This window comes from Solanum dulcamara, chromosome 6 (assembly GCF_947179165.1).
Source record: "Solanum dulcamara chromosome 6, daSolDulc1.2, whole genome shotgun sequence".
Taxonomy (NCBI): Eukaryota; Viridiplantae; Streptophyta; class Magnoliopsida; order Solanales; family Solanaceae; genus Solanum; species Solanum dulcamara.
Genome location: NC_077242.1, coordinates 6,092,711 through 6,105,146, shown reverse-complemented (window position 1 = coordinate 6,105,146; position 12,436 = coordinate 6,092,711). Strand labels below are relative to the sequence as shown.

The window sequence follows — 12,436 nt, the reverse complement described above, 5'->3', positions numbered from 1 at the left end:
ATTTTTCGACAAGGGTGGATGTAGCTATGCCCGGTTGAAGGAGCTAATACAAGGTTGCCCTATTTACATTCAAGTACTTTAAGTTTTACTCCTGTTTTTTAAAAAAATAATAATTTTTTTTTACCAATTTATGGTAAACTGTCTTTATTAAAATGTTCCTTGTCAATGAAATAATCGATTAAAATATACCCTTTTGGTTCTTCTTCACAAAGATATACATTTATTCCACTTGAAGCATTCTTACTTAAATGAGCTAAAGAAGAAGTGAATCCCAAGCAAGCACTTTCTTTTTTTATTTTATTTTTTCCCATTTTTGGTACTACTAATTATATTGCTCAACTTTTACATCTAATTTTTAATCTTTTAGGTGTATAGCAAAACTCTTTTCTTTTTAAGTGTAAGATGAATAAGTAATAAGAAGAAGTAGTACTATACAAAAAGTAGAATTTCAATTAATATTATACCTTCCCAACTTTGAAGAACAATTAGTTTGAGGGGAGAACATGAGTAAACACATGTTGCTTTTTCCCTTTTTCTTTTTAACCCTTTGTCTCTCCTTCTACAAATTTTGTTATTTTGGAATAGTACTTAGTGAACAATAGTGGGAAAAAGGGTTTTCCCCCTAATTATCAAGAAATGACTTGTATCAATATTGACTCTCACAATAATGTTCCCTCAAGTAATTATGAGAATAGTACTAGTGTTACAAAAACAATTAGGACTTGTCCTTCTTGTGGTCATTTGATCAAATATGAAGAAAAGGTAAGTAATTTTTCTTTCTTTAATTTATTGTTTAATTTTGGTTATCTATAATATGATTAAATTTTAATTATTATTTTTCTCTTTTTGTGGTAAAAATAATAATTGAAGTATAGGCTGGGATTCACAATCTTCCAGGATTACCAGCTGGGGTGAAGTTTGATCCAAGTGATCAAGAGATTCTTGAACATCTTGAGGCAAAAGTGAGATTGGATGCACACAAACTTCATCCACTAATTGATGAATTCATCCAAACATTAGAGGGAGAAAATGGGATTTGCTATACTCATCCAGAAAAGTTACCAGGTAATTCATTTAATTAGTGGTGAATTATTAAAAAATTCTGTTAGCTACGAACAATTTATCAATAGATTAAAGTTCATAGCTAATTTGAGTGTTTTTGTAGTGTTTTTTAAAATGGCCAAAACTTATAATTCTAAGTGAGTTTAACTTTTATACTATTAGATCATCTAAAATTAAAGATAAACACGTACATCTAATTCTTCATTATATAAGTGGGATCATAAATGAAAAATAAGACAGGTTATCTACTAAAACAAATTTATACAAGGATAGTGTTGCACCGAGAGTGTATATAATATAAATTAATGTGAATATGTTATATATTTTAAGAAATCTTGAGTTAATATACAAGTGCAAATTTCAGTTCTTTTCTTTCTACTGATTTACCTTATTGTGAATGAAATCTTCTATAAGCAGTTAAATAATCCAGAGTTGTTCTTTTCTTTGTACTGATTTATTGTGAATTGATTTTAATTAGTTTGATGTCCAAACTCTCTTACATTCTCAAATACAATTTGGAAACAAATTTTCTATGAGGCTAAACAACAAAGATAATGTTTTCATGCACGGTTTGATGATCATGAGGTTATTATAGAGTGCTAATATGCACTTGCACTTGGATTATTAAACGAGTTTAAGTTTAAAGTGTTCAAGGAGTAAGAGATATATACATAATCATGTCATTTATAAGGTAAAAATACATATTTTCTCCATAATGAGTATTAGTAATTCGTAACTAAGCAAAATTGATAGAGTTTTTAAGTTATATACCTTGTTTATATAATTAATTATTTATATTGTCAGATTACTCAAAGGATACCTACTCGTAAGCCTTTTCTAAATATGAGACTTACTATCTTGAAAAAATTACCTGCTATAGCATGTAATGATGACATGTTGATTGTGCATAATACTGAATTCATTAGTCTCGCGTTTTATATAAGAAGAAATCAAATTCATAAGTAAATAACTTTCTATCACATGTAAATTTACATTCTGTGTGTATAACTTAAATATATCTTGATTATGATTATTAATGGATGATTTTCTTGAGACAAATTTCATCGTTTTCAGACTTCTCTTGTGAATTCACACTGAATATGTTGTCGTTGATTATTGATGGATGGTGCATGCAGGAGTGACAAAAGATGGGTTAGTCCGACATTTTTTTCATAGACCATCAAAAGCATATACAACAGGGACAAGAAAAAGAAGAAAAGTACACACAGATATACGAGGCAATGAAACTCGTTGGCACAAAACAGGCAAAACTAGGCCAGTTGTGTTCAAAAACAAAGTGAAAGGCCACAAAAAAATACTTGTTCTCTATACAAATTATGGTAAACAAAGAAAACCTGAGAAAACAAATTGGGTAATGCATCAATATCATCTTGGTGATAATGAAGATGAGAAAGAAGGTGAACTCGTTGTTTCAAAAGTTTTTTATCAAACTCAACCAAGACAATGTGGTGGTAACAATAATAATAATTCTCTACTCAAAAATAATTGTCCTCTTCCTCAAGTTAGAACAAGTATTGGTCAAGTGGGATCTCAGTTTGTTCAATGTTTCAATCCAACTACTCTCATATCCTTTGAACAATTTGAACATAATAATCGTCCCACCACGACGATGACGACTAATACTCCTCGTCTTCCGAATTTTAATAATCTCCCTGACGCTTCATTTATTTCCTAACTTTTCTTTTTGTCCTTTTAGATAAGACAATCACACACTGAATAAGTTATTGAAACAAAGAGTAGGGTGGACAGGAGGACCGGGAAGAATAAGCAAGAGTTCTCTTATAATTTTTCAGTTTTAATTATGTTTATATTTTTGATGTGGTTATTTTATGTATTATTATTGGTATTTACTTTGTACAGTGAACTAGGCTGAAGAAATAAGTGTACATGGCTCTTGACTGGGAGAGTAACTAATTAATCGAAGTTCAACTGTACAAAGATATAATATACTCACTGTTCATTATTTTCTTATGCTAGTACTAATAGTTATGCTTTCTCATATTTGGAACTTTACAGAAGGCACTTTTGAAATTGTAGCACCTTGAATGAATTTAACTTCTATTTTACTGGTGATATAAAGTACTAATTTTGACACTACTGAAATTAGTAATTTAGAAAATAATGAAGTAACAAGTTGGAGTACACTTATATTGCAAAGTTAAAGTAAATAGCAAATTGACGGCCCAAAATAGCACTCAGGAACAATTGTGCTGATATAGTGTGTAAAACTGAGCTCTATGACATGCATTTTCATCAAAATAGGCCATACGCAGGGTTGTCAACGAGCGAAAATATTACATAGTTGACGATTGTACTTGGTATCCTTTGGCATCAGAATATTATTAAGCTCGGTATATAAATATATATATATATATATATATATATATATATATATATATATATATATATATATATATATATTTGGGCACTACATAGACGATCCTACTGCCTGGCGTTCTGGAGTTGGACACTAGATAGACGATCCTCCTGCCTGGTGTTCTGCAGTTGGACACTAGATAGACGATCCTTTCTGCAACAACACATAACAGACTTGTTAGATGGAGTACAATGTATTGCAAGTTTCACCTGCTGCACAACTATATGTTAAAACTTATTGAATCTGTACTCTCTTTATATTTTGAAAAATAATCGAGGTGAAAGGGTTTTTACTTGTATGCAATAAGAAAGTTCAATCACAGTTAACTGTATGTGTATCAGTATGCAACTTCTCTCTCTCTCTCATGCTCCCACACTCTGTAACGGCTTTCTAACGTTAATCCATTCCATTGTTCTTTGACGCTCAACGCCTCAAAACGGCCAGCAAGGGTGGCACAACAAAACCAAAGTGCCTGTTCATGGTCTACATAGAAACCTCCTTGTTTTGAAGGGTACGCCAACTGGAATCAACTGAAGAGCCCATAGAAAAGCAAACTAAGCGGGTGTTTGGATTGGCTTATTTTAAATGGCTTTTGGCTTTTAAGCTCTTTTTTAATTTCTGAAGTGTTTGGCAAACACAAAAAGTGCTTTTAAGGCTAAAAAAGTAAGAAAAGTCCAAAAGCCAAAAGTTGCACATCCTTATGATTTTTAGCTTTTAGCTTACAAGTCACTTAAAAAAAGTCAATCCAAACACCCCTAACATCCATTCGTAAAGGCAAGCTAGCATCTCTAAATGAAGATAATGTGAAACCCTAAGGGAAAACTGTAAGCTCGCTGCAAAAAAGAAGAGAAGACTGCAAGCTCACTCAAAATTGTACATATAATTCCAAAAGCAAATTATCTTCTCTTTTCTTCCACCACCCCAGAAGGATCAATAGTGTTTTGATGGTGGAGGTGCTCAACCAGTTGAACAAGCCAAATTATATGCAATGGCTTTTGACATGAATTCATTTTCCTATGTTTTTCTATCGACCAAAATAGTTCTTATCTCTTAATTGAGTGATACATGTTTCACTAAAGTAGAATGGTTTCTCACTTAGTATAATAAAATGGGTCAATCCATTTTTACCAGACCCATTTTTAACCCACATGAATATGGGTGGGTTAGGATATGATCCATTTTCAACCTGTCCATTTGTCACCACTAATTGTGCGGGGATATATATCAGCAAGTGTGACTATTCAGTTGAACTGCCTTGGTCTGTTTGGAAAGTAGGAAAGCTAGTTGAAAGTGAAAAAACAGTGAAGGCGCATAGGAGCGAACCTCAAAGACAAGGTAAGTTAATAGTCAATTGCCTTGTTGAGCACATGTATGCCTCGTACAGGTAGAGAGATTCCCAAGCAACTTCCCTGGGGACATACAACTTTTTGTACGAATTGGAGGAAACTCTTTGGGTGGAGAATTAGGATACATCACTAACAATTAAGAAATTCAAGTGGAGAAAACTCTCATAATAAAGGAGAAAGAAGCTTTAGAGAAACCTTGAGAAATTCAAAAGGAAAACGACTAACGTCATAGTGTATTACTTCATGAGAAGTACTACTTCTTTTGATTGGATCAAGAGCGCTAATAGTTCAATGTGAAGGTGCAGGCGATGCTTTTCGAACTGAGATGATGTAAGAATCACTCAATCAAGGATCTTTAAAGAAAAAGGATATCTTGTACACTCCAAAGCAGTAAAAGGAACGAAGACTCCAACAAAATCAACACCTTACCCTCGTATATAAGCCAACAAAAAAAGGACGATCACTGCAGTAGTTAATTGTAATAACATGTTGTGTGAGTTGAACTATTAAATTTATCCTTTTCAGCACAGGCTGCATTTGATAGTTGTACGAAAAGTAACATGTATTGTACTATAAGCTTGGCATGATTCTTGGCAATCTGCTTAACACGTGTATTGCTCTCAATTTGCAGCCCTTGACTTTTCCTCTTTTTTTAGTTAGACGTATTTTTTTTGAGACATTTGCTTCCTCTTTACTTCTATTTTCAGTTCTTCTTCCTCTGTTCTTCACTCAATGATTCTTTTATTTCTCTTTGTTTCTTTCCTTCATCACTTTTAAGTTTCAATTTTGTATCTCACTTTTGGTTTTCTTTTCAAAAAAATTAGTATGTGATTTTTGGATTTTTAATCGTGGTTTAAGCTTTGCTCTGGATTATGACTAAAAGGTAAGCTTCCAGCTTTTGGATTTTTTTGTCTCCCTCTTTTTGATATCTTAGGCAAAATATTATTCAATTGTGAGAATAGAGAGGACTGTAATAGGTTGTTGTTTTGGGGACTATTTTCCTTTCTCCTTCATTGTTGGCCCTAATAGGAAATAAAATTAATTTGCTGTGAAATTTCTTATGCCTTTGTCTCTTTGATAATTATTTTGCACATGTATGTACTCATCCAATATTTTGTGTCAATTTTGTAGCTATCGATGGTATTAAGAAGATCAATACAATGAATAGAGAAAGACTGAAAAAAGTTTCCAAAGGTCAGTAATGCATTTATGTCCTGTCAATTTCTTGATTGTCCTTTTAACTTGTGATCTTACTTTGAAGTTGGTTGATAAGACGGTTCTAATTTTGGAGATTTTACTGGACAAAAATTGGGCTAGCACTAGCGGTATCGACGGCTGATGGAAGCAGAGGTGAGCAAGATAAAGAGTAGATCATTCAATGTCATCGATGAATTTCTGAAATTCCACCACGAATCAATGAAGAATTTGTATTGTAAGACATAATCTTTCCACTCCATTCCTGCCGAACCAACACATTGGGTAAACGCAAGGTGAAAAACATATCCTCATTGAAATACTAGGAAGCTTAGTAATATTTCCGTGTGAAAACACTATTATTTTTTTTAATGTATTTTCAAGGATGGAGATAGTCATTTGGACCACGTGTTGTCTTATTTGTCATACCTAGGAGAAACCATAACAATCGTCCTACTCTATTGCTAGAAAAATCACCATTGGTTGGTTGTATGATACAAGTTGTATCTTAGAAGTTGTTGTTTCTAGCAATTTTGCGAAGGGATCGAATATATATGGATCTGACCTAAAACTCCCATGTTGTCTTCCGTTGTAGGTGTCTGTTTCTAATAGGAAACGGAAATGAATATGCTTAGTGAAGTTGAGGAAGTGCTTACCATGGCAAAGAAGAAGAATTCACACATGTGCGACCCAATAGTGGCATTTAGATTGTTTTGATGGATATGGCACCTCATCTCAATCCTCATCTTATTGCTACAATCAGAAAGTTATTTGGCAAATAAAAGTTGAAGAAACTAGACATGAGTCAAAATGATGTTCATTGTTGCATCAGGTATTTAAACTCTTGAGTCAGTATATTTCAAGTTTGAATAAGTAGCATCACGGTAGTAGATTGGCAGTGAAATTTTACTGTAGAGACTTGCATTTCTGCAAAATTAAAAGATGATGAAAATGAAATAACTTAATATCTTTAAGAAGATGAGTATTTTTTTTGCAGCTAAACATTATAATAGTTTGTTATTTATCCTGCTCCTAGTGATTAGTTACCATTTATCTTGCTCTTTGTGATTTATTTGATCAGTGATGGTAATTTCCTTCATATTTGATGTTTATAACTTTAAGCTTATTTTTAAGATATAATTTGTTACTGCTCTGTTAAATAAAGTGAACAAGTAGGAAAAATTCTCGGTGGTGGCCCTATCTGAAGCAGCTTCCCCACAACTATGACACTTGCCAATTTTGACAAATTCAGAACACTCGCATTGCAGATTTGTGGCAACTTCAACAAGTTGAAATGTATTTCATAATCGGAAACACTTCTTATGCTATGCACCTATGATATTTGATAATATGCCTTACTCATTTTATTTGGTACTAACTTATGGTGTTATCTGTCATATCTTGAAAGTTTTAGTACTTGGGACGATAATTTATTATGTTGTTATGCTTACTAATAAGAATGTCTTGATGCAGGGTACAAAAGCATTTGTAGTGATGGTGTTCCGATTGAAGTGCAATGGTAAGGTGAGAACTATGCATCACTACTAGGTAAGCATTTCACACATTATATCATTGATGACACATTATTAATGTGTGATACAAATGTTAGTCAGTGAAAATATCTAAGTATGGTTCTGCTCATATTTGAAGTAGTATGCAGGTTAGAAAAACTGGGCAAAAAACTTGGCATTCCCTATTATTAATAAAATAGATAATGTAGACAACATGAACTTGCAAGAATTTTATTATGAAATATGTAGTCTTCAAACTACTTATGTGGGCTTCTCTAGGAACATAACACAAGGCTACTAAGATATGGAACGAGGTGATGAATAGACGTGAAAAGGAAAAATTAGTGTATGACTCATGTTAGATGACATTATCAAGGTTATAAACTGTTGTAAAACACTTTTAAGGTTATGCATTTATAGTTCTCACAAATATATAGTAAGTAAAAATGATCTTTTCCTATGAGAGTATGCCTTTAGTTTAGGGGTTGTGCCAGGACTAAGTCTCTCCAATATTATTTTGGACATCTCACACTTATAGAGGATACACTGATGATAACAGCATGTGGTACTATAAGGTGCATGTTTTAACTCATAGCTGCTTTCTCTAAACCTGAATTTCATATTTAAATTTTGTCTAGTCATGATTCAATGTGATGTCTCTGTTGTTAAACCTGAATTTCATATTTAAATTTTGTCAAGTCATGATTCTATGTGATGTCTCTGTTGTTTAACATCTTGATTTTGTTGTCTAATTTTATGTCAGCTCAGACTAAAAAATAATAATTTAAACTATAGGTAAAAAATAATGTTAATTAATGGCAATAATATAAAAATAGCACAGAAGTTGAATGAAATGAGAAAGAAAAAATATCAAAAAAATGAAGAGAATCAAGCGATATATCTAATATAGTGGGACAATGTCATATTGGACATGAAAATAGGAGGGTTTAGGAATAAATGGAATAAGGGTAACAAATTGTAGTTTACTCATGAAATGGTTATGGACATATATTGTGAAAGAAGAGGCACTTTGGAGAAGGATAATTAAAAAAATGTGGGGGTAAAAGAGGTGAATGGTGCATAAATAAGTTCACGGGGTCATACGAAAATGGAGTATGGAGAACATAAAAGAAGAATGTGGATCTTTTTAAACTAATGTATGCTTTGTTTCAAGTGATGGAAGAAAATAGTATTCTGGACGAAAACTGAAGAGGTCATTACTTTTATTTCGAGTTCTTATGGATCCAACTCATGTATTATTCAAAGACGCTTGATATAATTATACCTCAACTGAGGTAAGGTGACGGAAAAATAATCAAGGTCCAGAAACAAAAAAAACAAGCACGCTCAATTATGGGAGGGCCTGATTTCGTATTCTCTTAATTTTCAATCTCGATTTATGCAAATAGCAGAGTTGATACGCTCAACAGGAACATGCATTGGTGTGGGTGCAATTTTCAATAATTTGCAGGAACAACAAATAGCAATGTTTGTTCCCCATGTCACATTCGATAAATTGTGCCACCACTAGAATTTGAATGTTAGATTGTAAAAGCAGAATGTTCCTAATAACTTGTTGAGCATTCTCCTTTTCTTCTCTTTTTTTTTTGATTTTTTTGGGTGCAGGTTGTTTGAGTTGTGTCAACATTTAATGTCTTCTATTTTATTGATGATTTGATATTGTGTAGAATTTGCAGATTGAATGAACATACTTTATTTCTAACTTACTTACTAGGTCATCCATATTACTAATACTTATAACTTGAATAAATTGATTCCTTGTGAAATTTATCGCTTATATAATTTTCAGCTATAAAATTTATTATTTATGTAGAACATATTTATTAATGTTGGAAGAGGGGCCATGCCCCTCTAGTTCCTAGTAGATATAAATAATCAGGTCCACCATTGTTACATTGTTACCTAGAAGATGCAAATTCAAGGAAAACCTATGGACACCAAGTTAGTTCTTGTCAAGTCTATGGTGATTGTAAGGATCTCTGGCATGATAGTAAGGCCTATCCACAACATTTTAAAAATCAGTACCCATTCTTTACAATCAGATATCAAAATTTTAAAAAATCAAAGAACAAAATGCATAAGAACACAAATTTCCATTGCAGAGTTGAAATAAATTCAGCTTAAATTGTAATTAAGGAAGTTAAGAACCACCCTCCCATCCTACATGTATATATCTATTGGATTTGAACACACATGTAGGGGTACTAAACCACACAAATGAAGATACCTATTTTTTTTTTGGGTAAGAAAGAACATCTATATAAAATGAGACTGCAACAAAGGTTGGTCTCGTATCTACAGCTAGAAGGGATCACATTAGACAAGGAACTAGGAAGAAGTAAACAGGACACAATAAGAGTTCTCTCAGTCTCTCACATTCTTAGTAAACAAGATCAGTAAGGTTCTTATTTTCTGGTCTAATAACTAAAATCTCAAATATATATGATGGAGTCATACCAGTTGGACGTTATTTTCAATGCCAATTGTCAATGCAAACAAGCAAAACAGATATGAGGAAAAAAGGAGTTGTCGAATTAGGCACCATAGGAGTAGGTGCAGTCACAAGAAATGTGTCATGTACAAAAATCTAACTTTATCAGGGCAAGAACTGTGCCGCCAATCCTTAACAGGGCCAAATGGTTTACAATGGAAAGTTGCAGAGGCTGCATTTATGATATTGAGGATTCATACAATCGACCACAACTAGCTCGGGATTGAGGCATAGTAGTAGTAGCAGTTTATTTTGGGGGTCTAATCTGGACAAGTGACTGCTCTTACACCAAGAAAACCATTGGTAAAAAAAGGTCTTACGAAAAATAGTTAAGACTTGAAAGTTGAAGCTGACCCTTCATTTGCTTATTTAACGCCTAAAAGCTTAAATACTTCAACCAATATTATTATTCTTCTCAATGCTTGTGGAAGATTGTACAATATATGTTACTCTTACAGAGAGAACAGTGCTCTATCATTTAAGGAGTCAAATTCTAGCCATATATCTCGAATCACAAGGAATCAAATTCTAGCCTTATTTCTCCTATGACTAGAAGTATACATATCTAGTATGAAGTTCGATCTTTTCTTTGTAAATCCAAGCTCAAATTTAATTTACTCAATAACAACAAATTCCAAGCTAGTGAGTCTCTGCTACATGAATCTTCAATATCAACTCACTCCATCTTGACCATTTCATCCCAATACTCAACAATTTCAACATCAATTAACATCTTAATTAACACAAAAGATCTCACCTGTTAAGACAACAAAAATTCGAAGGAGGGTCCTATAGTTTCTTCTTCTTCCTGAAAATATAAACGTCTGTCTCCTCATACGCGTACTCTGGATGTAAATGCTCATGTGGAACCTTCTCGACATCAAACATCTCCCCACAAAGCTCCCAGAACTTCTCATGTGCCTCGGGAGATCTCAGCTGATACCCCAACAAAACGACACCGTTTTCTCCCACCAAAGCTTCCATAGCCGATAGCAACGGACCCACCGTCTCCTCCAAGTACACCACATCGGCAGCAACAACAACATCAAACGGGGGGCCGAGAGACTTTATCTGATCCTGATTAGACCAATTCAACTGAGCCGTTTTCAGAGACTTCTTCAAAACAGGCTTGTTTCGCTTAAGATTGTGCTTTAGGGCCGGCATAACCGGAGCAATATCAGTGATAACGACGTTGTTCAAACCCAATAAGAAAAGCCCCATGGCTGCTACTCCGCAGCCGGCTCCAAGCTCGACGCCGCGCTTATTTTGAAAGTTAAGGATGTCGGAATAGGGATTTGGGGTGACGGCGCATGTTTGAGGATGCCACCGTTCGGCGAACTTGACGAGTACTAGAGAACAGGGCCATACACTGGTGCCGACATGCATAGATCCATTGTCTTGATGGAAAGCTAAGTGAGAATCGAGAACTTTAAGGTCGATCACTGGCGAGTCAGTGAACTTCATTATCTCTTTAGGGTCGATCACCGGTGACGGCGAGTCGGAACTTAATTGAAATGTGAGTGGGGTTAATGGGCCAAACGATTAGAACATGTACAAGGTCTAGTCCAGACAAAAGGATTTTGGGCCGTGACCCAAATGTTAAATTTTGGGCTTACATAATAATTTGGGGAATTTTGGCATATAGCCAATCAAAAATACTTTAATTATGCTTCATAGCTATAGTTTGCTAATTACAATTCGTAACTATAGTTATAACAACTTTTGTATAATTTGCGCAACATTTGTATATGTTTGTATAATTCTCTACACAATTTGCTTTTTTTGTATAACGTTCGTATATTTTACTACACAATTCATGCACAACGTTTGTACAATTCGCTATACAATTTGTAGTTTTGTATATTTCGCTATACAATTCGATTCGCGCACAAAGTTTGTATAAATCACGCGAATTATACAAAACTCAACTGTATAATTGCGCGAATTATAAAAAACTCAAACTGTAATTACAGCTAGATGTTTGCCGCCACCCATAATTAATTCAAACTATAGCTATGTTAGCTAATTAACTAGTATATGTTTGCTTATCCGCGTATTTTTTCCTAATAATTTCTCCCATAAACTTCTAATCTTTCGTAGAAAAATGCATGTCCTAACACAACTTCAAATTTCAAAAATCGCAATATTAAATCCTCAAGTTTTCAAATTTCAATTTTTAAGTTTAAAATCTATACCAAACAAGATTTTATATCTTCATGAGTACGTAATAGTGTCTAAATTAAATGTGTTTATAAATATTTAAATCACTCAAAAAGTCTTACTAATTCATTTGATTGACTTCATAAACTCTAATCTTATTAGTGAGAATTTGATTTCATATCTAATACTTTCTTCGTCTCAATTTGTGTGACACTTTTCATTTTTTTAGAGTCAAATAGTTTAAGTTTGATTG

General features: G+C 33.4%; 2 protein-coding genes and 1 long non-coding RNA gene across 5 annotated transcripts; 2 read left to right on the top strand and 1 right to left on the bottom strand.

Annotated features, from left to right (window-relative positions):
* Nucleotides 1–398: 398 nt before the first annotated feature.
* Nucleotides 399–3,470, top strand: LOC129891349 (NAC domain-containing protein 73). The gene is made up of 3 exons (XM_055966670.1): nt 399–762; nt 876–1,065; nt 2,199–3,470. The coding sequence occupies exons 1-3, from the start codon at nt 637–639 to the stop codon at nt 2,756–2,758; spliced, it is 876 nt and encodes a 291-aa protein (XP_055822645.1). The 5' UTR covers nt 399–636; the 3' UTR covers nt 2,759–3,470.
* On the bottom strand, nt 3,463–11,591 carry LOC129891350 (uncharacterized). 2 transcript variants are annotated; one of them, XM_055966671.1, is made up of 2 exons: nt 10,781–11,591; nt 3,463–3,613 (listed from the first exon to the last, which is right to left on the bottom strand). In XM_055966671.1, the coding sequence occupies exon 1, from the start codon at nt 11,485–11,487 to the stop codon at nt 10,813–10,815; it is 675 nt and encodes a 224-aa protein (XP_055822646.1). In that variant the 5' UTR covers nt 11,488–11,591; the 3' UTR covers nt 3,463–3,613; nt 10,781–10,812. The 2 variants fall into 2 exon arrangements, with proteins under 2 accessions (XP_055822646.1, XP_055822647.1); XM_055966672.1 differs by lacking the exon at nt 3,463–3,613 and adding an exon at nt 6,870–6,927 and having other exon boundaries at nt 10,781–11,527.
* LOC129891351 (uncharacterized) lies at nt 5,002–8,697 on the top strand. 2 transcript variants are annotated; one of them, XR_008767178.1, is made up of 5 exons: nt 5,002–5,689; nt 5,938–6,000; nt 6,068–6,156; nt 6,596–6,832; nt 7,474–8,697. It is a non-coding gene; the product is annotated as an uncharacterized LOC129891351 (long non-coding RNA). The 2 variants fall into 2 exon arrangements; XR_008767177.1 differs by having other exon boundaries at nt 6,068–6,296.
* Nucleotides 11,592–12,436: the final 845 nt, after the last annotated feature.

Coding starts and splice junctions, on each gene's coding strand:
- LOC129891349 (XM_055966670.1), top strand. CDS start 637: ATGACTTGTATCAATATTGACTCTCACAATAATGTTCCCTCAAGTAAT. Junction 763..875: donor TGATCAAATATGAAGAAAAG/GTAAGTAATTTT, acceptor ATTGAAGTATAG/GCTGGGATTCACAATCTTCC. Junction 1,066..2,198: donor TCATCCAGAAAAGTTACCAG/GTAATTCATTTA, acceptor TGGTGCATGCAG/GAGTGACAAAAGATGGGTTA.
- LOC129891350 (XM_055966671.1), bottom strand. CDS start 11,487: ATGAAGTTCACTGACTCGCCAGTGATCGACCTTAAAGTTCTCGATTCT.